This window comes from Rhinatrema bivittatum, chromosome 8 (assembly GCF_901001135.1).
Source record: "Rhinatrema bivittatum chromosome 8, aRhiBiv1.1, whole genome shotgun sequence".
NCBI classification, from domain to species: Eukaryota; Metazoa; Chordata; class Amphibia; order Gymnophiona; family Rhinatrematidae; genus Rhinatrema; species Rhinatrema bivittatum.
In genome coordinates, this window is record NC_042622.1 from 166,348,964 (window position 1) to 166,374,137 (window position 25,174).

At 50.0% G+C, this 25,174-nt stretch overlaps 1 protein-coding gene across 14 annotated transcripts in view; it reads right to left on the minus strand.

Annotated features, from left to right (window-relative positions):
* MYO18A (myosin XVIIIA) overlaps positions 1-25,174 on the minus strand; it is a 224,063-nt gene that overhangs the window by 103,163 nt on the left and 95,726 nt on the right. For 4 of the 14 annotated variants that reach the window (XM_029611140.1, XM_029611139.1, XM_029611131.1 and 1 more), the window contains exons 6-19: positions 24,239-24,313; positions 23,274-23,414; positions 22,035-22,097; positions 19,874-19,961; positions 17,549-17,655; positions 16,344-16,520; positions 15,096-15,306; positions 14,193-14,335; positions 13,917-14,017; positions 12,518-12,581; positions 11,116-11,260; positions 2,530-2,541; positions 1,432-1,605; positions 1,154-1,244 (exon numbers count right to left, since the gene is read on the minus strand). In XM_029611140.1, the coding sequence (XP_029467000.1) occupies positions 1,154-1,244; positions 1,432-1,605; positions 2,530-2,541; positions 11,116-11,260; positions 12,518-12,581; positions 13,917-14,017; positions 14,193-14,335; positions 15,096-15,306; positions 16,344-16,520; positions 17,549-17,655; positions 19,874-19,961; positions 22,035-22,097; positions 23,274-23,414; positions 24,239-24,313 (1,592 nt within the window). The remainder of the gene's footprint in view (positions 1-1,153; positions 1,245-1,431; positions 1,606-2,529; positions 2,542-11,115; positions 11,261-12,517; positions 12,582-13,916; positions 14,018-14,192; positions 14,336-15,095; positions 15,307-16,343; positions 16,521-17,548; positions 17,656-19,873; positions 19,962-22,034; positions 22,098-23,273; positions 23,415-24,238; positions 24,314-25,174) is intronic. The other 10 variants (XM_029611143.1, XM_029611138.1, XM_029611137.1 and 7 more) reach the window with 6 other exon arrangements.

The window sequence follows — 25,174 nt, forward strand, 5'->3', positions numbered from 1 at the left end:
GGGGAGGGGGAGTAAGCCCCACCTCCATGGGGGGGAGGGGGAGCAAGCCCCACCTCCATGGGGGGGAGGGGGAGCAAGCCCCACCTCCATGGGGGGGAGGGGGAGCAAGCCCCGCCTCCATGGGGGGGGAGGGGGAGCAAGCCCCGCCTCCATGGGGGGGAGGGGGAGTAAGCCCCACCTCCATGGGGGGGGAGGGGGAGTAAGCCCCACCTCCATGGGGCTGCACTGAGTTTCTTTCAGCACAAATCACACAGCTCAAATTCTGCTCTGGTCTCTGTTGAAAGGATTCTTTATAACAGTTCCTTATTCCTGCCTGTTTTGCACAAGCATAACACTTATAGTGAAGAAAAGAGGCCCAGCGAATTTAAGCTTAGTATTACATGAACAGCAGGAGAAAGTCACAAGCCCTTCCCTGGCACAGGAAACACAAGGGGACATCCTAAAGGAGCTTCAGAAACCGAACGCCCAAACCGAGACAAAAGGTTAATGGACTCCAACAACCCACTCTCCAGCTGCCAACGAATGAGAGGCTTCTGCATCCTAAAAATGGGCAACCTACCTCTCTTTTACCAGGGCCAGATTCCTGCGCTGGAATGAGAACCAATGGACCAATGACAATGTCACATCTCAGACAACATCTGTGAAAAGGACCTTCAGAATCCCAAAAGGTTGCATCTTAAAACTTTGGGACGCTGATATTCCGTGCCACTTAGCTGGATAATTAGAGACTTCTCCAGTTAAGCGGCAGCGTTTAAATATTCACACGTATTTATTCGGCTAAGTTAGATAAGTTAGCCCTGCTATCAAGCAGCTCTAAAGTTAGTTGAATAAAAACTTCTCCAGCTAACTTAAAACTTATCCAGGCGTGCATCTGAATATCCTGGCTAAATTAGCTGGAGAAGCTTTCTTAGGCAGATAGGTACTGAATATTGAACTCTACATAGTCCAAAGTCATCAGCTACTCAACTAGAGCATAGGGCTCTCTCTTGAATATATTTAATTTTGGAAGAGTTAGCATGGTCTTTTCATTCTAACTGTGGTGCTACATAAGCTTGGTTTTCCTTGCTGCATCTGGAGGAATGTAATTGATTCACCGTTAGGAAGAGCCAAGCCCAGCTCCTGCCTTCCTACTGCTGGCGCGCACTCTCCGTACCTGTTTATCAGCGAGATGAGCAGCGTGAAGAGCTCCGAGTACAGGCCTGAGGCCAGCCCCTCCAAACAGTCCAGCGCACTCATCTTGGGCCCTGTGTCGGGAACAAAATCTGTTCAGAGAACGGGGCAGAGAGAGGAGGAGAGGAGAAGTCCTACAGCTGCACTCGGACCCCAGGGGTGAGGAGAGGGGACGTAACACTGATATATTACTTAGCAGCGCACAGACTCCTGCTTTGTTCCAGAGAACAGAGACACACACACATCTCCCGAGGAAGGTACCTGAGCCATCACCGGAGCCGCCATCTTCAGGCCCATGGCGAAAGGATGTAGACTTCTGTATGGTGCCCTTGGGTTGCTGCTTGTAGATGGCTGAAGAAAGCTCCTCCAGTGTACATCCTAAGAGATAGGCTGCCTTCTGAGCCCACTCATGGCGGGCAAACTGCTTTCTGCCAGCTTCAGGGGAGGAAAGACACAGAGGGGTCACACACGCATTCATGTGGCGCCCTTCAATAAAGGAGCAGACTCCCCGTGCACGGGCTAGGAGACTCCCGCAGCGCTGGGAAGCGGCGGGAACCCCGCCAGAGTCCCAGCAAACTCCAGCCGCAGGGGAACTTACCCCCGTCAGCGGCCAGCGGCCAAGGGTCCACAGCAAACTCGCATGTCAGCGAAATGTCTAAGGAGCTGAAGGGGGGGGGGGGGGGGTGGTCGGAAGCATCCGATGCAGAGACAACGTCTCTGCCGTGAATGCGGCAGGCCCAGCGCTGGCAGTGACGGAAGAGCCGTGCTCGTTCCAGGCACCACCGGGAAAATTATTTTCACGCAAGCTCACGGGACACTCACCACCATCTCCTAGAAAATGCCTTCCCCTGAGGAACGGGAGGGGGAATGCAGAAGGTTCAATATTAGGAAGCCCAACGCCGGCTACTAGTGCTAGGACGATGATGGTGACATTTAATACAACAGAAAGGAAACTCCGGGAGCACAGCCAAGCTACGGCCGGGAGGGAGCACATCACATGAGACAGCCAAGCCCGGCACCCATGAGAGCTCGGGCGGCCCTGAAGGCGTGGGAGGTTGCTGGTGCCACTTACAACGTCTGCAGAGACTTTCAAACCTGAAGGTAGGCGCCAATGTCACACTCCCCCACCCCCCCGCCTCCCTCTATGCCACGCAGGCTTCCACCAGCAGAGAAGGAACGAGGCTCTGCTCGCAGCCCAGGGGCAACACAAACCTGACCCGCGTAGACCAGGACGACAGCAGGCTAATACCAAATGTAAACCCGAACAGAACAATAACCAAAGCAAACTGGAAGGCAAAGCCTCCGAGAACCCCACCCACATGAAAAAACGCTGGCAGCACACAAAACGACGGATTTTACCTTCATCAGCTTCTGCAATTGCAACGGAGCGCCATGCAACATGCAAAGAAAAAGAGCGTGTTAGACAATAAAACAGGTTATCGGGTCACTGCCGAGCAAGTGTGCAGAAAAGCAGCCAAAAGGCCGAAAGTTGTGCAAATATCCCCAGAGACAAGGAGAGAAAGAAATGGAGGACAGGACACGTCACATCACGCCTTGGGGAGAGACGGGGGCACGTCTCAGGCATAGACACAGGCAACAAGGAGAGAGACAGGTGACAGGACCCACCACGGGGAGAGACATAGGGAGAAGGGCCACGTCTCAGGCATAGACACAGGCAACAAGGAGAGAGACAGGTGACAGGACCCACCATGGGGAGAGACATAGGGAGAAGGGCCACGTCTCAGGGAGAGACACAGACAACAAGGCTCACCATGGGGAGAGAGACAGGTGACAGGACCCACCATTGGGAGAGACATAGGGAGAAGGGCCACGTCTCAGGGAGAGACACAGACAACAAGGCTCACCATGGGGAGAGAGACAGGTGACAGGACCCACCATGGGGAGAGGCACAGAGGATAAGACATGCCACGCAGGGAGAGACACAAGGGACAGGACACACCATGGAGAGAGACAGAGGGACAGGACACACCACAGGGAGAGGCACAGAGGATGGGACATGCCACTAGGGAGAAACACAGAGGACAAGAAACACTACGTCATGCTATACAGGGAAAGACATAGGGAGAAGGGACACATCTCAGGGAGAGACTCAGACAACAAGGCTCACCACGGGGAGAGAGAGAGAGAGGTGACAGGACCCGCCATTAGGAGAGGCACAGAGGATAAGACATGCCATGCAGGGAAGGACACAGGGGACAGGACATGCCACAGGGAGGGAGACAGAGGGACAGGACACACCACAGGGATAGGCACAGAGAATGGGACATGCCACACAGGGAGGGACACAAGGGACAGGACATGCCACAGAGAGGGGGACAGGACACACCACAGGGAGAGGCACAGAGGATGGGACATGCCACACAGGGAGGGACACAAGGGACAGGACATGCCACAGAGAGGGGGACAGGACACACCACAGGGAGAGGCACAGAGGATGGGACATGCCACACAGGGAGGGACACAAGGGACAGGACATGCCACAGAGAGGGGGACAGGACACACCACAGGGAGAGGCACAGAGGATGGGACATGCCACACAGGGAGGGACACAAGGGACAGGACATGCACAGAGAGGGGGACAGGACACACCACAGGGAGAGGCACAGAGGATGGGACATGCCACACAGGGAGGGACACAAGGGACAGGACATGACACAGAGAGGGGGACAGGACACACCACAGGGAGAGGCACAGAGGATGGGACATGCCACACAGGGAGGGACACAAGGGACAGGACATGCACAGAGAGGGGGACAGGACACACCACAGGGAGAGGCACAGAGGATGGGACATGCCACACAGGGAGGGACACAAGGGACAGGGCATGCCACAGGGCGAGGCATGGAGTCAAGACTGTCCCTGCAGAAAGACACACCAAACAGCATCACATGAGAAAATATAAAGAGGGATCTAGCAACGCTTGAGGAATGGTCTAAAGTCTGCAACTAAGATTTAATGCTAAAGAATGCAGAGTCATGCACCTGGGCTACCAAAACCCCTCAAAGGAGAGTTACAGCATAGGAGATAAAATTCTAAGCACAAAGGAAGAGCGGGATCTGGGGGTGATCAAATCTGATGAACTTAAGGTGGCCAAACAGGTGGATAAAGCGATGGAAAAAGCCAGAAAGATGCTTGGTGGCATAGGGAGAGGAATGCTCAGCAGAAAGAGGGAGGTGATATTGCCCCTGTATAGGTCCCTGGCGAGACCTCACTGGGAATACTGTGTACAATTCTGGAGACCGCACCCTCAAAAGGATATAAATAGGGTGGAGTCAGTCCAGAGGGTGGGAACTAAAATGGTCAGTGGTCTTTGTTCTAAAGCATAGGACTTGCCATATGAGTCAGACTGAGGGTCCATCAAGCCCAGCATCCTGTTTCCAACAGTGGCCAATCCAGGCTACAAGTACCTGGCAAGTACCCAAACACTAAGAAGATCCCATGCTACTGATGCCAGTAAAAGCAGTGGCTATTTTCTAAGTCAACTTAATAGCAGTTAATGGACTTATCCTCCAAGAACTTATCCAAACCTTTTTAAACACAGCTACACTAACTGCACTAACCACATCCTCTGGCAACAAATTCCAGAGATTAATTGTGCATTGAGTGAAAAAGAATTTTCTCCGATTAGTTTTAAATGTGTCACATGCTAACTTCATGGAGTGCCCCCTATCCCTTCTATTATCCATAAGTGTAAATAACCGATTCACATCTACCCGTTCTAGACCTCTCATGATTTTAAAGACCTCTATCATATCCCCCCTCAGCCGTCTCTTCTCCACATTGAACAGCCCTAATCTCTTCAGCCTTTCCTCATAGGGGAGCTGTTCCATCCCCTTTATCATTTTGGTCGCCCTTCTCTGAACCTTCTCCATCGCAACTATATCTTTTTTGAGATGAGGTGACCGAATTGTACACAGTACTCAAGGTGTGGTCTCACCATGGATCAATACAGAGGCATTACGACTTTTTCCATTTATTGACTATTCCCTTCCTAATAATTCCTAACATTCTATTTGCTTTTTTTGTCTGCTGCAGCACACTGAGCTATTTCAGTGTATTATCCACTATGATGCCTAGATCTTTTTCCTGGGTGGTAGCTCCTAATATGGAACCTAACATTGTGTAATTTCTGCATGGGTTATTTTTCCTTCTATGCAACATCTTGCACTTGTCCTCATTAAATTTCATCTGCCATTTGGATGCTCAAATTTCCAGTCTTGCAAAGTCCTCCTGCAATATCACAATCTACTTGTGATTTAACAACTCCAAATAATTTTGTATTATCTGAAATTTGATTACCTCATTTGTAGTATTTTTTCCAGATCATTTATAAATATATTGAAAAGCACCGGTCCAAGTACAGATCCCTGAGGCACTCCACTGTTTACCCTTTTCCACTGAGAAAATTGACCATTTAATCCTACTCTCTGTTTCTTGTCTTTTAACCAGTTTGTAATCCACGAAAGGACATCGCCTCCTATCCCGTGACTTTTTAGTTTTCTTAGAAGCCTCTCAGGAGGGACTTTGTCAAACGCCTTCTGAAAATCCAAATACACCACATCTACCGGTTCACCTTTATCCACATGTTTATTAACCCCTTCAAAAAAATGAAGCAGATTTGTTAGGTAAGACTTCCCTTGGGTAAATCCATGCTGTGTTCCCTTAGCTAGTGTCCCTAGCGCCTCCTTTTGCCCGTTTCTACTGCACCACCTAATTTAAATACTGAATCGCGCGCACCGGCGAGTGGCAGGTGCGCGCGCAGGGAGAGCGGGCGTTCGTCCGCTCTCCCGCGGACTTTACTGAATCGGCCTGTAAGGGAGATAGAAATTGTAGAGCTGAGCAGCTGGTGTGGATGAGCAGACCAGGTAGGACCTATGCTCCTTTACAGCTATTATGTTTCTATAGGGGAGTGCAGAGCTTACCATGCAGCAACACATGCAGGGAGACAAGGGGCACAGAGCACCCCTATGCCACCCGGAGAGACACAGGGCATGCCATGTTAAGAGATCCCGGGGTCAGGGCACACCATGCAGATAGACATGAGATCAGGGCATGCCAAGTGGTTGAACATGTGCCGAGGGAGAGACAGGGAGCCATAAAAGAGAAGAATACAAAAAAATGAATCCACTGCATCTATCTGCTCTAGAGCACTGCAAGATGAGCGTTAGCGGATTGCGTTTCTCTCTGTCTGAGCTGGTGCCAAGCTGCCTAAAGAGTGAGCTTCCACCTGGCTCACCTCATCCTCAGATCAATTGTCCTCCTCCTCATTACCACGCAGACACACACACACATTTTTACACACACTACCACTGAGGAAGGGATGACCGGGAGAGTGTGCAGACCACCGGACAATGTTTGTGGTCAGTGAAGATTCCACAGAGCAGGCATGACCACAGCACGGGGAGTGGCCAAGAGACCACAGCGTGGAAAGAGTCTCTCCTCTGACCAGGCCCCTACCAGTAAGGAAACAGATGAAGGCAGGAAAAGTTACACTCTGTGAGCATGTCCCAAAGGAAAGAGAAAAACTTTAACTTGCAGATGTTCAGAGAAGGGGCAGAGACACACACACAACACATGAAAACAGATGTGCAACATGAAAGAAAGCCTGTGTGTGTGTGTGTATGTGCTACCATACTTCTGGAGAAGGCAAGTTACTGTAGTTATATGGGAAGGTGAAGGGTAGAACAGGATGTATATACCGGTCTGAATAATGACATAACTTCACACAGTAAATAACATTTAGGGATAATAAAACCAAGGAATAAATGAAAGACATTGCCCACTTCTGAATGCAAACCCCTCTGTCAGAAAATCAATTGGTTAGAGTAGCCCAGTCTTCCCTGTGCACAGCAGCACTGGGATACCAGCAGGAACAAAGGCTGATGAAACACCATTCCTAGCAGAGGCATGAGATATAGCCAGTGAAACCCCTAGCAGGGACTTCAGATATAGCCAGTGAAACCCCTAGCAGGGACATGTGATATAGCCAGTGAAACCCCTAGCAGGGACATGTGATATAGCCAGTGAAACCCCTAGCAGGGACATGTGATATAGCCAGTGAAACCCCTAGCAGGGACATGTGATATAGCCAGTGAAACCCCTAGCAGGGACATGTGATATAGCCAGTGAAACCCCTAGCAGGGACATGTGATATAGCCAGTGAAACCCCTAGCAGGGACATGTGATATAGCCAGTGAATCCCCTAGCAGGGACATGTGATATAGCCAGTGAAACCCCTAGCAGGGACATGTGATATAGCCAGTGAAACCCCTAGCAGGGACATGTGATATAGCCAGTGAATCCCCTAGCAGGGACATGTGATATAGCCAGTGAAACCCCTAGCAGGGACATGTGATATAGCCAGTGAAACCCCTAGCAGGGACATGTGATATAGCCAGTGAAACCCCTAGCAGGGACATGTGATATAGCCAGTGAATCCCCTAGCAGGGACATGTGATATAGCCAGTGAAACCCCTAGCAGGGACTTCAGATATAGCCAGTGAAACCCCTAGCAGGGACATGTGATATAGCCAGTGAAACCCCTAGCAGGGACATGTGATATAGCCAGTGAAACCCCTAGCAGGGACATGTGATATAGCCAGTGAAACCCCTAGCAGGGACTTCAGATATAGCCAGTGAAACCCCTAGCAGAGAGTTGAGATATAGCCAGTGAAACCCCTAGCAGGGACATGTGATATAGCCAGTGAAACCCCTAGCAGGGACATGTGATATAGCCAGTGAAACCCCTAGCAGGGACATGTGATATAGCCAGTGAATCCCCTAGCAGGGACATGTGATATAGCCAGTGAAACCCCTAGCAGGGACATGTGATATAGCCAGTGAAACCCCTAGCAGGGACATGTGATATAGCCAGTGAAACCCCTAGCAGGGACATGTGATATAGCCAGTGAAACCCCTAGCAGGGACATGTGATATAGCCAGTGAATCCCCTAGCAGGGACATGTGATATAGCCAGTGAAACCCCTAGCAGGGACTTCAGATATAGCCAGTGAAACCCCTAGCAGGGAGTTGAGATATAGCCAGTGAAACCCCTAGCAGGGACATGTGATATAGCCAGTGAAACCCCTAGCAGGGACATGTGATATAGCCAGTGAAACCCCTAGCAGGGACATGTGATATAGCCAGTGAAACCCCTAGCAGGGAATTGAGATATAGCCAGTGAAACCCCTAGCAGGGACATGTGATATAGCCAGTGAATCCCCTAGCAGGGACATGTAATATAGCCAGTGAATCCCCTAGCAGGGACATGTGATATAGCCAGTGAAACCCCTAGCAGGGACATGTGATATAGCCAGTGAATCCCCTAGCAGGGACTTCAGATATAGCCAGTGAAACCCCTAGCAGGGACATGTGATATAGCCAGTGAAACCCCTAGCAGGGACATGTGATATAGCCAGTGAAACCCCTAGCAGGGAATTGAGATATAGCCAGTGAAACCCCTAGCAGGGACTTCAGATATAGCCAGTGAAACCCCTAGCAGGGACATGTGATATAGCCAGTGAAACCCCTAGCAGGGACATGTGATATAGCCAGTGAAACCCCTAGCAGGGACATGTGATATAGCCAGTGAAACCCCTAGCAGGGAATTGAGATATAGCCAGTGAAACCCCTAGCAGGGACATGTGATATAGCCAGTGAATCCCCTAGCAGGGACATGTGATATAGCCAGTGAATCCCCTAGCAGGGACATGTGATATAGCCAGTGAATCCCCTAGCAGGGACATGTGATATAGCCAGTGAAACCCCTAGCAGGGACTTCAGATATAGCCAGTGAAACCCCTAGCAGGGACATGTGATATAGCCAGTGAAACCCCTAGCAGGGACATGTGATATAGCCAGTGAATCCCCTAGCAGGGACATGTGATATAGCCAGTGAAACCCCTAGCAGGGACATGTGATATAGCCAGTGAATCCCCTAGCAGGGACATGTGATATAGCCAGTGAAACCCCTAGCAGGGACTTCAGATATAGCCAGTGAAACCCCTAGCAGAGAGTTGAGATATAGCCAGTGAAACCCCTAGCAGGGACATGTGATATAGCCAGTGAAACCCCTAGCAGAGGCATGAGATATAGCCAGTGAAACCCCTAGCAGAGGCATGAGATATAGCCAGTGAATCCCCTAGCAGGGACATGTGATATAGCCAGTGAAACCCCTAGCAGGGACTTCAGATATAGCCAGTGAAACCCCTAGCAGGGACATGTGATATAGCCAGTGAAACCCCTAGCAGGGACATGTGATATAGCCAGTGAAACCCCTAGCAGGGACATGTGATATAGCCAGTGAAACCCCTAGCAGGGAATTGAGATATAGCCAGTGAAACCCCTAGCAGGGACATGTGATATAGCCAGTGAATCCCCTAGCAGGGACATGTGATATAGCCAGTGAAACCCCTAGCAGGGACATGAGATATAGCCAGTGAATCCCCTAGCAGGGACATGTGATATAGCCAGTGAAACCCCTAGCAGGGACTTCAGATATAGCCAGTGAAACCCCTAGCAGGGACATGTGATATAGCCAGTGAAACCCCTAGCAGGGACATGTAATATAGCCAGTGAATCCCCTAGCAGGGACATGTGATATAGCCAGTGAAACCCCTAGCAGGGACATGTGATATAGCCAGTGAATCCCCTAGCAGGGACATGTGATATAGCCAGTGAAACCCCTAGCAGGGACTTCAGATATAGCCAGTGAAACCCCTAGCAGAGAGTTGAGATATAGCCAGTGAAACCCCTAGCAGGGACATGTGATATAGCCAGTGAAACCCCTAGCAGGGACATGTGATATAGCCAGTGAAACCCCTAGCAGGGACATGTGATATAGCCAGTGAAACCCCTAGCAGGGACATGTGATATAGCCAGTGAAACCCCTAGCAGGGACATGTGATATAGCCAGTGAAACCCCTAGCAGAGGCATGAGATATAGCCAGTGAAACCCCTAGCAGGGACTTCAGATATAGCCAGTGAAACCCCTAGCAGGGACATGTGATATAGCCAGTGAAACCCCTAGCAGGGACATGTGATATAGCCAGTGAAACCCCTAGCAGGGAATTGAGATATAGCCAGTGAAACCCCTAGCAGGGACATGTGATATAGCCAGTGAATCCCCTAGCAGGGACATGTGATATAGCCAGTGAAACCCCTAGCAGGGACATGTAATATAGCCAGTGAATCCCCTAGCAGGGACATGTGATATAGCCAGTGAATCCCCTAGCAGGGACATGTAATATAGCCAGTGAATCCCCTAGCAGGGACATGTGATATAGCCAGTGAATCCCCTAGCAGGGACATGAGATATAGCCAGTGAATCCCCTAGCAGGGACATGTGATATAGCCAGTGAATCCCCTAGCAGGGACATGAGATATAGCCAGTGAATCCCCTAGCAGGGACATGTGATATAGCCAGTGAAACCCCTAGCAGGGACATGTGATATAGCCAGTGAATCCCCTAGCAGGGACATGTAATATAGCCAGTGAATCCCCTAGCAGGGACATGTGATATAGCCAGTGAATCCCCTAGCAGGGAATTGAGATATAGCCAGTGATACAATACAGCAGGAATGGCGAGATAAAGCCAATTATACCCCATGGCAGAAGAGAATCTTCTCAAAGGTTTTCCCATTTTTAACAATATTCTAGGGAATGTCATAGCTCCTGGTGGTGCCTTATAGCCTAACAGATTTAATGAGGTTGAAGCTTTCAGCAGATATTTACTGGGATTCTTGTCCTGGAAAAGCTTATCCTTCTATCAATCTGTTAATCTGTCAGGCGACATCTGTCCCTGGGTCATTAACAAGGATACCCGCCTCAGGAATGACAACTTTGGATAACAATGCAGACCTCATGCCTGAGATATTAATGCAAGCTTAAGGGCTATCATGGTACCAATGGTGACTACAACGTTACCTTTTGTAGCTCCTGCAGCACCAAGGTGGTAGATGGCACCCAGTAGGAGCCAAAACACCTTCTGTTCATCCATAGAGATGCCCACCACCTTCATAGCAGCCTGCAGCCTGATGAACTGCTGCGCAGCTCTCTGCTTCTCATCTGCCTGCGAGCACAGAAACAGGAGACTTCTGTTCAAAGCTACCATCAAAGGAGAATCACAGGCACACACAGGGCAGCTCTGTAAACACTCACTCCTCTGAGAGTGCAAGATCACAGGCACACACAGGGCAGCTCTGTAAACACTCACTCCTCCAAGAGTGCAAGATCACAGGCACACACAGGGCAGCTCTGTAAACACTCACTCCTCCGAGAGTGCAAGATCACAGGCACACACAGGGCAGCTCTGTAAACACTCACTCCTCCGAGAGTGCAAGATCACAGGCACACATAGGGCAGCTCTGTAAACACTCACTCCTCCGAGAGTGCAAGATCACAGGTACACACAGGGCAGCTCTGTAAACACTCACTCCTCTGAGAGTGCAAGATCACAGGCACACACAGAGTGGGTCTGTAACTGCTCACTCCTCAGACAGTGCAGAATCACAGGCACACACAAGGCAGTACTGTATCCACTTACTGCTCCGACAGTGCAGAATCACAGGCACACAGAGGGCAGCTCTGAAAACACTCACTCCTCCAACAGTTCAGAATCACAGGTCCAAACAGGCAGCTGTGTAACCATTCACTCCTCTAATAGTGCAGAATCACAGACACAAACAGGGTGCTTCTGTAACAGGTCTCTCTTCTGACAGTGAGAATGACAGGCACACACAGAGTGGGTCTGTAACTGCTCACTCCTCAGACAGTGCAGAATCACAGGCATACACAGGGCAGCTCTGTAACCGCTCTCTTTTCTGACAGTGAGAATGACAGGCACACAGGGCAGCTCTGCAGCCACTCACTCCTCTGACAGTGCAGAATCACAGGCACACACAGGGCAGCTCTGCAACCACTCACTCCTCTGACAGTGCAGAATCACAGGTACACACAGGGCAGCTCTGTAAACACTCACTCCTCCGAGAGTGCAAGATCACAGGCACACACAGGGCAGCTCTGTAAACACTCACTCCTCCGAGAGTGCAAGATCACAGGCACACACAGGGCAGCTCTGCAACCACTCACTCCTCTGACAGTGCAGAATCACAGGTACACACAGGGCAGCTCTGTAAACACTCACTCCTCCGAGAGTGCAAGATCACAGGCACACACAGGGCAGCTCTGTAAACACTCACTCCTCCGAGAGTGCAAGATCACAGGCACACACAGGGCAGCTCTGCAACCACTCACTCCTCTGACAGTGCAGAATCACAGGTACACACAAGTTTGAAGCACTGATCCTGGAGCTCTCAGCACTGCAGACCTTGAATAGTGGAAATATCCCGAACACATTATTCTCTGCCAAGTGGTTGAAGTGGAGCTCGGTCCTGTAATAAGAAGAATGTATGCTGGGTCACATTGTCTAGATAAGTAATTAAGGCAGATGGCATGTGCTCCTATCAGGGGAGAATTATTAACCCCAGCACTACACAGACCTGCATTCAAAGCAGGAGACCCCAGCCACAGCTTGTGGCCCGCTGAGGACAGAAGATGAAAGCACCACTTCCCTCTGCATCATCGCAGAGGTAACATCCTAGTGCAGTGGTGGCCTACGGGCCGTGAAGACCCTGGCACCCTGCAACTGCTTTAGAGGCTGAATTTTGATGCCCTATAAGCAAGTCCGACATTCTTTATGAAGCTGAAATGAAAGCTGTATCATGGATCTCTTCATATTCTTTGGCAGAACTGTACACATAACTGGGGGTTAAAATGCACACACAGAGCCACTTTCTTATAAAAAAAACAAACATCGCCCCCAGAAAACATTTGTTCTAGATTGTACAGCCCCCTAATGCGAGGGGCTGGTGGCTGCCTCCGGCACTCCCTAAGGCCGTCACTGCTTGAGGGGCAGGAGAAGGGGCTGGCGGGAGGGACTCGTGTTAACCACTCCAAAATGTGAGGGAGGTTCAGAGGAAAGAGCTGGGATGTAAATATTACAGAAATTAGGTGGAGGCCGGAGGAGCCCGTCCCTTGGAATGGGAGCCCAGAGGGACTCTGAAGGGGGTCAGCCCTGAACCCTTCCAACTCCGTGACAGAAAGGCAAGTGGAGCTCCTTCAGGTTCTCACATCTAGTGGAAGTGAAAGGTTTATACTCAGATATATCACTCTGCTGAGAGGCTCTCTGCAGGACATTTAAAAAACCTCCATGCAGAATACTTAATGAAACGTGACTCACCAGATCAACTGCACTGGGGTTTTACATTTTTCTCTTCAATAAAGTGAATCATGAACCTTACACTACAAAATGCTAACACTCACTGTGCTGTCACACCCATTACTGTCTTACCCAAGTGTGTTACAGTATCTGTGCTGTCACGCCCATTACTGTCTTACCCAAGTGTGTTACAGTATCTGTGCTGTCACGCCCATTACTTTCTTACCCGAATGTGTTACAGTATCTGTGCTGTCACAGCCATTACTGTCTTACCCAAGTGTGTTACAGTATCTGTGCTGTCACACCCATTACTGTCTTACCCGAATGTGTTACAGTATCTGTGCTGTCACACCCATTACTGTCTTACCCGAATGTGTTACAGTATCTGTGCTGTCACACCCATTACTGTCTTACCCGAATGTGTTACAGTATCTGTGCTGTCACACCCATTACTGTCTTACCCGAGTGTGTTACAGTATCTGTGCTGTCACACCCATTACTGTCTTACCTGAGTGCATTATCTGCCCCAGCCATTAGATAGTAGAAGACATTAAAGGTGGCCTCTTTTTCAGGGTGTTTTGCTACTCTCAGCTTCTCCAACAGCACAGTCTGTTCAATAAAAGTAACAAGGAGGAATAAAAACATTTATTTAACAAAGAAAACATTTCTGTAACAGTACAGTGCTGTGTACACTAATGATGCTTTATAAGAAATAATTGTTCTGACTGTATAGCACTAGTAACCCCTCACTTGTATGGAAGCAGAACCAGAAGAAATGATTCACCTGTATAGAGGCAGAGGCAACCTGTCCTGCCTGGTCAAAGTCCAATGAGATGATCTGAGAGACGCGGGAGGCATTGCCATTCATACTTGTCATGCTGTTTCCAAAAGCCTCCATGATAGTGTACACAGCCTGCCACTTCTCCACTGTAAAGTAAATGGGATCTGTATGAAACTGATCTCAGCTTCCCCGGAGTATCCCTCACAGAGGTACAGGTGTGCGAGACGCATCCCTGCTCCCCGGAGTATCCCTCACAGAGGTACAGGTGTGCGAGACGCATCCCTGCTCCCCGGAGTATCCCTCACAGAGGTACAGGTGTGCGAGACGCATCCCTGCTCCCCGGAGTATCCCTCACAGAGGTACAGGTGTGCGAGACGCATCCCTGCTCCCCGGAGTATCCCTCACAGAGGTACAGGTGTGCGAGACGCATCCCTGCTCCCCGGAGTATCCCTCACAGAGGTACAGGTGTGCGAGACGGATCCCTGCTCCCCGGAGTATCCCTCACAGAGGTACAGGTGTGCGAGACGCATCCCTGCTCCCCGGAGTATCCCTCACAGAGGTACAGGTGTGCGAGACGGATCCCTGCTCCCCGGAGTATCCCTCACAGAGGTACAGGTGTGCGAGACGGATCCCTGCTCCCTGGAGTATCCCTCACAGAGGTACAGGTGTGCGAGATGGATCCCTGCTCCCTGCTGCAGGTCGTGTGTGAAGGACACAGGTCAACACATACAGCAGGGATCTGGTAAGTACATATCTGGCCTTGCAAGCATTTCTAGGTCTTTGCACATTAGCATGAGAACATGAGAGATAGAGAGGGAGGAAGAGACAGCGAGAGAGAACATGAGCATAAAAATAAGAGAGAGTAAGAGGGGTACCCGAGCACAAGATCACCTGGTACCCGTTTACCTGAGAAGACTTTGGCTGTATTGCCAGCAACGGTGGCCAGGTACTGGATCAGGTGCTGACTGCTCGTGGTTTTCCCACTCCCGCTGCTTCCCAGCAGCACAATGGACTGGTCCTGCCGTGTCATCAGCATATTTCGGTAAGCGGCCTGTGCCACGGCGTATATGTGGGGTGAGGTGTCCTCCCTGCGGCAGCTCTTAAACATATGCATGACCTGCAGAAGAGAAACACGGAACAGTAACCCAAGGAGCCGTGCAGGAGAGCTTCCAACCTGTGTTATTTGTAACATCTGTTGAACTCAGGGCGATGGAAGTCCATGACTAGAACTGAAGCATCAGCAGCCACAGCCAACATAATGGAGGCCGACGCAACGCAGTGCGCTCAGCCCGGCGCATAACTTGATGCACGGTTGGAGGCGCATTTTGGAGGCGCAACAACAACAACTCCCGATGCAATAATAGGATTTGCGCATCCAAAACGCGTGCCCAAACCAGCAAGCAGCTAACAGCGCTCATCACATGCAAATGCCATGTTGATGAGGCTAATAGCGATTAGCCCCAGATGCGCACGTTTTTACCCGCAAACATTAATGCCAGCCCAGGTACTGGCATTCAAGTGTTGATGTGCCCCAAGCCATCAACAAAAATAAAAATCAGAAAATATTGCTTTTCTCTGGTTCCTCCAACTTAATATTGTCATGACACCAAGTAGGAGAAACCACAGAAAGCGGCAACATGAAAAAAAAATGGCGGTCAGGTTAGGAAAACGGACTCTCAATGTACCAGCATCCGTTTTCCTAACCCATGGCTGTGCACGCAGCCACCTCTCCTGGGCACCCGATGCAGAGGACGCGCTGGGGACGCACAGTTGATCCCTAGAGCGGCACCTCATTACCATACTGCACCCACGAGAGGTGGGCGGGCACGTGTTAGGAAAAAAACCGGGCACCGGAAACGGGAGGCGACCGGAGAGAATACCGAGCAGCATCGTCGCCGGGAACCATCGTCCGCATCCCCCAATCCCCTCCCCTCCCATGCACATTTGTCTTGTCGTCACTTAATGGATCGCTCTGGCAGCGCAGAGTTTGAACTAAAGAGAAAGAGTTTGAATCGCTCTGGCAGCGTTGAGTTTGAACTAAAGAGAGTGAGAGAGAGAGAGAGAGAGAGACAGTCGGAGAGCAAGAGATCAAACGCAGCAAGCGGTGACAATGTCCGGCAGACGGACTCCCTTAGCGTGGAGCCTGGCACCCACCTTCTCAGAGTACACGGAGGGAGAGCTGAGCGGGTTCAGGATGACCGTGGAGGGCCCGGCGTACGTGTGGATCAGGTTTCCGCCGTAGCGCTGCCGTAGGCTGTGAAGGACGCTGGACTCATTGAGATAGACGAGCGACGTCAGGTCTTCCACTCGGTCACAGCACTGGGGATTCGCCTGAGGGGGAAAAGCAGAAAGCTCTCTTCAGGCAGAGATCTCGCCTCGGCGCGTCCCCGGCAGCGGCAGCGCAGTGAGAGAATCTAACACGGCGGCCTTCGGTGGGGGAAAAGGGGATTCGTCTACATCCAGAACCGACCCATCTCCTTCTGAGTCTCCGCACAGCACGTGTGTGTGTGTGTGTGAAATTTTGCACTGGGGGGGGGCCCTGCATGTCTCTGCCTGATGCCGGAGCAAATAACTCGTAGATCTGACAGTTTTTATAAACCTGCGTGAGAGTCTTAGAAATTCACCAAGTTACGAGGAAGTGTCAGTTGTCTTTTGCTTTAAATTTACCTTCTTTTGCCCGGTCTATAGTTAAAGATCATCTGTGCAAACTTCATTTGGGTTTACAGAATTAATCAAGCCTGGACTCTCTACGGAGCTGCGTCAGTCTAAACGGTCCTGTAGCTCACTGCTGGGTGCCGGACCCTGCCAGAACAGGGAATTTTTAAAGCTCAAGTCAGAGCTGAGATTAGGAGCTGTCGGGGAGAGAGGCCGGCTGGGGAGACTGGAGGGAGAGGGGAAAAAGGTAACAGCAGGGGGTGCAGCATGGCAGGATGGTGCTTGGGGCATAGCCTGTGCCCCTGCCGGGGGGGGGGGGGGGGGCCCAGTGTGGCATTGCCGATCTCCTGATTCAGAGAGAGAACACGCACAGAGCAGGCTCACAGACCCCCAAGTCAAATGTCAAATATCTGTTTCAAGTCAATTTTTTTAAAAGTCTGTGTGGTGGATACAGTAAAAAGGGGTCTGAATGTAATTAGATCACTGCCCATGTCACCTCCTGTGGTGACATGGGCAGTGACAGAGTCTAACTGAGGATCTGAATTCCTGCAGGAGAAACCAATAAAGGGAAGAGCAAAGGAAGGAGAGAGAGAGAGAGAGAGAGGAAGAGGAGGGAGGGAGAGGCAGGGGAGGGAAGCTTAAGCAGGCAACAGTTCCAGCCCCCTGGGTGTGGGATTTGAAAGGGAGAGGTTACATCTTCACACCTTCTCCACATCGTCCTCGTCCACCTCCAGAACAGTCCCATCATGCTCCAGGCGGATCTGCACTTTCTCCTCTGGCACACTGCCACTCTCCACCTTCAACTTGCTGGCTAGGAGAGAGAAAAAGCAAAGCTCAGCACCAGAAAATCCAGCAGAGAGAAGCAAATGGCAACAGCAGCAAATCAGAACATAAGATCATGCCATGCTGGGTCAGACCGAGGGTCCATCAAGCCCAGCATCCTGTTTCCAACAGTGGCCAATCCAGGCCATAAGAACCTGGCAAGGACCCAAACATTAAACAGATCCGAAGCTACTGATGCCAGCAATAGCAGTGACTAATCCATAAGTCAACTTTATTAATAGCAGTTAACTGACTTTTCCTTCAGGAACTTATCCAAACCTTTTTTAAACGCAGCTACACTAACTGAACTAACCACATCCTCTGGCAAAGAAATCCAGTGCTTAATTGTGTGTTCAGTGAAAAATAATTCTCTGATTTGTTTTAAATGTGCAACTTGCTAACTTCAAGGGTGTCCCCTAGTCCTTGTATTAACTGAAAGAGTTGCAGACTCCAGTAGGAGGAGCTACAGAGAGGCCAATGGGAACTGCAACTAATCAAAGATCAGGAAGCACAAAGGCTACCGGTAGTAGGAAGAGAGCTGCACTCACAACTGAAGCTTTTTTATCAGCCAGCCTTATCATTTTAGGATATGAATTTTTTTTTTAGCAATTTCTTCAGGGGCCTATATTTAAGGTAGGACAAATTTGCACCAAACAGAGCAAAAACAGAGTGTTTTGTATCTCTCAATAACCTGCTTTTGCTTCAGCTGCTTTAATCTCTGGCTCATGGGTTTGAACCCCATGTTGGTTGAGAAAGATGTACAGCTTGCACAAAACAGCAGCAAAAATCAGAGGTTCTGCCTCTGACATAAAACTGGCGGTAGACAAAATCTTGCACGAAAAAAACAAAACTGTGCTCATTAATTAAAAGGGCAAACCGCAGGGTGAGACTCTTCCCCTGTGCATGGCCGCTTGCTTCTTCAGCCCAGCCCTGAGCACGCGCCGCTGCTCCTGAGTGGGCTTGCCAGCTGCTATAGCCTGGCCCCGAGCTGGCACGCGCCCTCCTGAAACCTGGCACTGGGTGTATGCACCACGCCTCGGAAGCTGTGCTGCTCTACTGCAGGGCATCCACCGAGAGAGAGAGAGAGAGAGAGAGAGAGAGAGAAAGAGAGAGAAAGAGAAAGAGAGAGAAAGAAAGAGAAAGAGAGAGAGAGAGAGAGAAAGAGAGAGAGAGAGAAAGAAAGAGAAAGAGAGAGAGAGAGAGAAAGAGAGAGAGAGCAGACCTATGGGATGTTGGCCTCTCACACATCTGCCCGGCAGGAGGAGCATTCAGTGACGGTTTACAGAGGGAGGAGAGGGCTGGAGATGCCCACCCTAGGGCTGATAAAACGTGCTGAAATGTACTGTGTTTATTCTATTCGCGGAGGTATTTTGATATTCCCTTCTGTCTTTCCTTCTTCTTTTTAAATTTGTGGTTACAAGGGCAATAAATAAATTTACTTTAAGATGTTCTCTTGTTTATGTATAAGATTTCTTACCCGCCCTTCCGGGTTTCAGGACACTCATGCTCATTGGTTCTTACAGAATGCTTTTTGCTCTTATATTTTTTGATTACATTTAGATACGTTTTACTCACCTTATCGCACTAGTGCCCAAGATGAGGTACAACAGAACGTATCAATACATTGTAAACAAGCAAATTAATCATAGTTTCAAAAAAAACAAGCAAAAAAAAAAAAACAACAGAAATTAGCTTAAAGCGATACACATTATAAAATCAAAAACAGTCAATCACAGTGCCACTGATGGGCGCAGCTTCTAGAGAGACTCGGGCCGCAAGACTCACCCAGGGTCGAGGAAGCAGCAGCGGGAAGAGACGGTGCCCTCTCCAAACCCCCCCCCCCCCTCACTCAGCTTAAGAGCTGTACTGGAGAAACCCAGATCAGGCCGTCAAGCCTCGCACGCTGCACAGTCTGCGGGGGCTACACGACACCGGGCCTGGTACCAAGCACAGCTCCCTCAGACCCCGCTGCGCCCGACGCACTAAAATGGTTTTCCCAGTTTGTGTCTCCGGGACAATGCGGGGTTACGCGGGCCTCTGTCAGACAACACTGTCAGCACGGGGGGGGGGCTGCTGAGACTTCTTTCGCTTCCGAGAACAAGTGGATTGGCAGAGCCAAGCTGTGGTGAGAGCACCGAGCGGCAAACGCCCTCCACCACGCTGCCTGCTGCTCAGCGTGAAGAGCTTGGGGGGGGGGGGGTCATTACCTAGAGAGAACCCGTCCTTATGGACCAGCCAGACCTTGTCAGCTTCGTACCACCTCTGCTCAGCTGCGATCTGCTCCTCGGTCTTCGCCTGGAGGGGGTCAGAGAGGACACGGGTCAGCAGAGAGCCATCCACAGAAGCCAGAAAGAAGCAAACCAAAAAGCAAGGCCGGCAAGAAACGAGGCACGAGCATGCGGTCTGGGAGGAGGGGGGTGAACCCCTCTCATATACGGTAAGTAACATAGAGTGATGGCGTAGAAAGAGCAACCACGGCTCCTCCGGTCTGCCCAGCAAGGTTGCAACAGAAAAGAGCTGGAATCAACCTCAAGCTCTCCAATTTACTGCCGGTGCGCTTACGTGCTTCACCCCCCCCCCCCCCTCCTTCTGCATACTGGGCTTGATGGCCCCTTGGTCTGACCCCTTACGGCATTGCCTTAGGTTCTTATTCTGGGCTTCATGGTCCCTCCTCTTACTTTCCAGGGCTATTTTGACCCCTCTCTCTCTTTCTCTCTTTACAGTCTGCCTGCTTTCAACGTCTCTGTTAGAGGCTGTGAGTTTCCTCCGCCGGACGTCCCTCATCCGGCAGCCGAGGGTAAAGTCATTCATCAGCCCTCAGGAGCTGGGAGCAGGATGCACCTTCCTTGTACTCTGTGCTCAGGCAGTGGAAAAGCCCTCTGGCTCTGCTCTTTGATCTATTTCCAGCCCCATCTCAACTAAAGTCAAGGAAAACAGCAAAGTCCAGGCCAGCCAAATAATCTCCACCTGACATGCAGGGCTTAAATGAACTTAAAACTGTCACCAAGCAACCAGACACATGAGCAATGGCGGGGCAGGCCTGCTGGGTCCCATCACTGCTTCCACAGCTCCCTCCCTCCCTTTATTTTTAAACAAACGGTGCACGATGACCCCTCTTGCATGTGCAGATTTCAACATCAGTAACTGGATGTGAGCATTTCAGGGCATTTAAAGTGTGGGCCTGCAGGGACAACATTGTGGACATTGGGCTTTGATGACATTGGCCAGAAATGTGATTTGTACAAGCTCCTGTGGGCAGCTCTCTCTCCACCAGCAAGTCACCTACAGGCCAATACAGTACAGTGCGCTCCGGCGGAGCGCACTGTTAACCCGCGGTTGGATGCGCGTTTTGGACGCGCTAGCTTTACCCCTTATTCAGTAAGGGGTAATAGCGCGCCGAAAACGAGCGTCCAACCCCCCCAAAACTAATAGCGCCCGCAACATACAAATGCATGTTGATGGCCCTATTAGTCATTCCCGCGCGATACAGTAAGTAAAATGTGCAGCCAAGCCGCACATTTTGCTTTCAGAAATTAGCACCTACCCAAATGTAGGCGTTAATTTCTGCCGGCGCCGGGGAAGTGCACAGAAAAGCCGTAAAAACGGCTTTTCTGTGCACCCTCTGACTTAATATCATGGTGATATTAAGTCAGAGGTCCCGAAGAGTAAAAAAAAAAGTAAAAATTAAAAAAAAAAAAAAAATTAAAAATCGGCCTGCGGCCTGGAAGGCGGATGCTCAGTTATGTGGCTGTCAGCGGGTTTGACAGATGCTGGCAAAATTAAGCATCAGCTGTCAAACCCGCTGACAGCCGCCGCTCCTTTTACCGCGAGCCCTAATTTGCATAGGCCACCCTCCTGAATCGCGCGCCCAGGAGAGTGGCCAGTGCGCGCGCTGGGAGAGCGGGCGCTCGCCAGCTCTCCCGCGCGTTTTTCTGAATCGGCCTGAAAGTAATCAAAGACATCACCTTACAGCCCACAGAGCACACTGCTGAACACAAGACAATGCTCACACAATCCCCACCTTACAACCGCACACAGCACACGCCCAGACCCTCCAAGCCAGCAGGAGGCTTCAGGCATCTCAGGCCCTGCATGTCAGAGAATCTGTGACCTCAGCAGATCTTCCCCTACTCCCATCTCTCGCGCTGACCTTGGAGAAGTCACTTAACCTCCACGTGTTTACACAGACTATAAGCTCTCTGGGGAAGGGGCATGGTGACTTACTCTGTGCAGCATTCTATACATGGAGGAGGCTAGGATAAGAATATTAGCATAACCCATTACGGCAACACTTCCGGGGAGTCCCAGTGTAGCTCAGCGAGCCCCCCCTCCCCGGAAGGTGCACAGACAGACAACGTGGATGCCAACCTGAGCTGGAGATGGAGCCGAAGCCGAGCTCACGGCAGCTGCACAGACTTCATCCGCCTGAGCCTAGCGGGGGAGGGCAGGAAAGAACGAAGACAGGAGGGGAAAGCAGAAACAGAGAGAAAGGAAGGGAGGAGGGCCAAGATACAGAGAGGAAAAGAACAACATTTAAAAGAGGTTTCTTTGCTCTGTCACTCAAGGTCAAATAGTGGAAATTAGAAAGGAAATCAATTAGGCAATGGGCAAAAAGAATGAAAGCTGGAGCAGGAGAAACCATGAAAGTCCCCCCCCTCCCCCACCCTCCAAGGGAGAAGCCTTGTTGGGCACGGAGGCCCCGATGCAATAAGCAGCACTGTGCACCGTTTTACCCACGGCTGGGTGCACATTTTACTTCCAATGCACACAAAACATGTGCCCAGCACCCTGGCATGGAAACCCCCTGCAGATGCGGGCATTGGTTAATATTACCTCCCACGCAGAGAGCTGTGCGGGCCTAACTCAGGTTTCCTGCAAACACATTATTTTTTTCCGTGTACTAAGCCTAGCCTTTGTGCACATTTTCTAGTTTGTGTGCTCTCATTTGTTGGGGTTTTTTTAAACTCCTGATACATTCGCATCTCATTTGCTTACTGCATTAATGATTTAAGAAAAAAAAAAAAAAAAAGAGCTTGTGCGTTAAGAAACCGTGAATTTCAGTTCAGTTTTAATGGCCCTGAACTGATAAACCCACAGCACTCCACGGGAGCAAGGCCGCAGAGCCAGGGCTCCAGCTCTGAGAAGCTCATCTCAATGGGAGCTCCCGAGACAGCAGCACAAGATAGGGCTTTGTAGATTAAGCACCAGGGCCAGATGGATACCTAGAAACAACAGTATCAGATCACTCGTAGACACACTGCAGTGCAACACACCACCAGCCACACCACCAGCTCGGCTTCAAGAAGAGACTCTCGTACACCTCAGCACCCTCCATGATTTTAACACATTCCTCCGTAGACAAAACACTTATTTTTGGAGATAAATACAAACTAATAAAGCACAATTCACTAAAATGCAAACAAAGGCAGAGCTTACATCAAGTCTTTCATCCACTATAAAAACATGCACAATTATGGCCCAAGAAAAAGGCAGCAATGTAAGTGTGAAAAGGATGTGAGTCAGATGTCAGGCAAGGGGAGGGGAGGGTAGGGTAGATGCTGGAGTCAGGCAGGAAGGGGGATGGAGAAAGCTTGAAAAGTGTCTTACACGCCAGCATGACACCCGCGCACAGACCCCAGCCCAGGCACAGGCGAGGGGTGCGGAGGGATCACCCATGGAGGAAGTGGACAGATCCAGAGGACAGTACAGTACCTGGCTCTGTGCAGGGGAGGCCGCCACTGGTCCCAGCTATGACAGCAAAGCAATGAAGAGAAAACAGCAAAGGTGAGAAGGAGAACAGAAGCAGCATGAAAGGAGGAAAACAGCAAGAGAGCTTACACTTGGAGCGGCAGAGCTGAGAACGTCTGCATCTTCTGGGTCCCTCCTGACTTTTGCTGCATTCTCGCAAACGTTCTGATGGGTTTGCAAGCATCTCCTGCTTAATTACTTCCAACTCCAAAGAAAGCCAAGCAAACCAGAGTGCATCTGTGCTGTTCACCATCAGAAAACCCAAGCTCATACCACTCAGCCACAGTCGGTGGGTGAATACAAAGCATCTTGTGAGCCACCCATAATTCAAAAGGGCAATGCACAAGCAGTATATGTGAGCAGTTTTGCTCCTAACCCAGACAAGCAAGAGGCAAACCCTGCAGTTCAATGATAAGGGCGTGAAAGATGGTGTATGATCTTATTCCAAAGCCTTGGAAGTTCTTTTATTCAGACTCAGCTGCTGTCACAGTAAAGCACTTTTTCCTACATTATGCTCTTCATTGAACAGAGAGAGGATTTGCAACTTTTGGGGGAGCTGCCCGGCCAATTTGCCAATACAACTGCATCACCGCAAGCTAAAAAAAAAAAACTGTGCCACTGCTCACTATCGGTAATGTTAACCAACACTGCACACTACTGCCTGCCAATACTGTAGCACTACACACACACACACTACTGCTTGCTTACAACAGAAGCAGCACAGAAGACACAGCTACAGTGCACAGAGCAGGGGATGCAGAAGCTGCAGTGCAGTGTGTGAAAGGCAACCAGAGAATCAGAGGTAAAACAAACTGGCAAGTTACAGAGGCCGTGAAGATCTCCTCCAGCCTTCTCTGTGCTTCATCCACCACAGTCGGCAGGGGGTCAGTACAGGTAGCCTGAAGGTCAAATTACGATTAAAGACCATCCTCAAGTGACCTAGAGCTTTTTACTCCCGCACAGAGCTCAGCATGGGCTAAATATCTGCAGTCAAGGAGCTGCTTAGCCGGATAAGTCATATCCGGTTAAGTTAGACCAGCTCTATGGCTGATCTAACTTATCCAATTACTTAACCAGATAAGAATGAATATCGTTAACTGGATAAGTAGTGCCACCCACAAATTGGCTGGCTAAAAGATAACTGGATAAGTGACTTGTCCGGCTATCCAGCGTTAAATGCGCTTTTGGTATCGGGGCCCCTGGTCTCTTAATAAGATGCAGTTGCTTCAAGCTATCTGTGATGAAATGGTGCCATCCTGTGGCTGCTGGGAAGATTGCAGGTGTGGAGTTTTTTCCTCCTGATACTTTAGCTCTCAACTGTGATAGGTACTGCCCTTGCTGCCAGTATCCCAATAAGTTAAAGCAAAAGGTTTAGCAAAACTATCTTTTCCCCAGATAACTCAGTTGGTAGCCAAAGAATCTTTGCATTACTTTTTTTTTTAAGGCTTCAATGGGTTTCATTGAACCAATCTACAACTAATAAGAAGTCACACTATATGAGCTTTCCAGACCACAAATTCTCTCTCTGGATGATCCCTAAGATCCCAGTTTTCTCTAGAAAAATACATGGCTCCCAGAACTCTGTCTGCACTATGCTTCCAACCTACATCAGTATTTAAACTTGCAGTTTTTTCATTCCTGCCTGTCAGTCAGGGGGTGTAGTAACTGTGCTGATCACAATCAGAACCTCGGACAGTATCCCACAGATACATTTAATGAACAGATTTCGAGGAGTCTGCTCTAAAAATAAGGACTGTGGC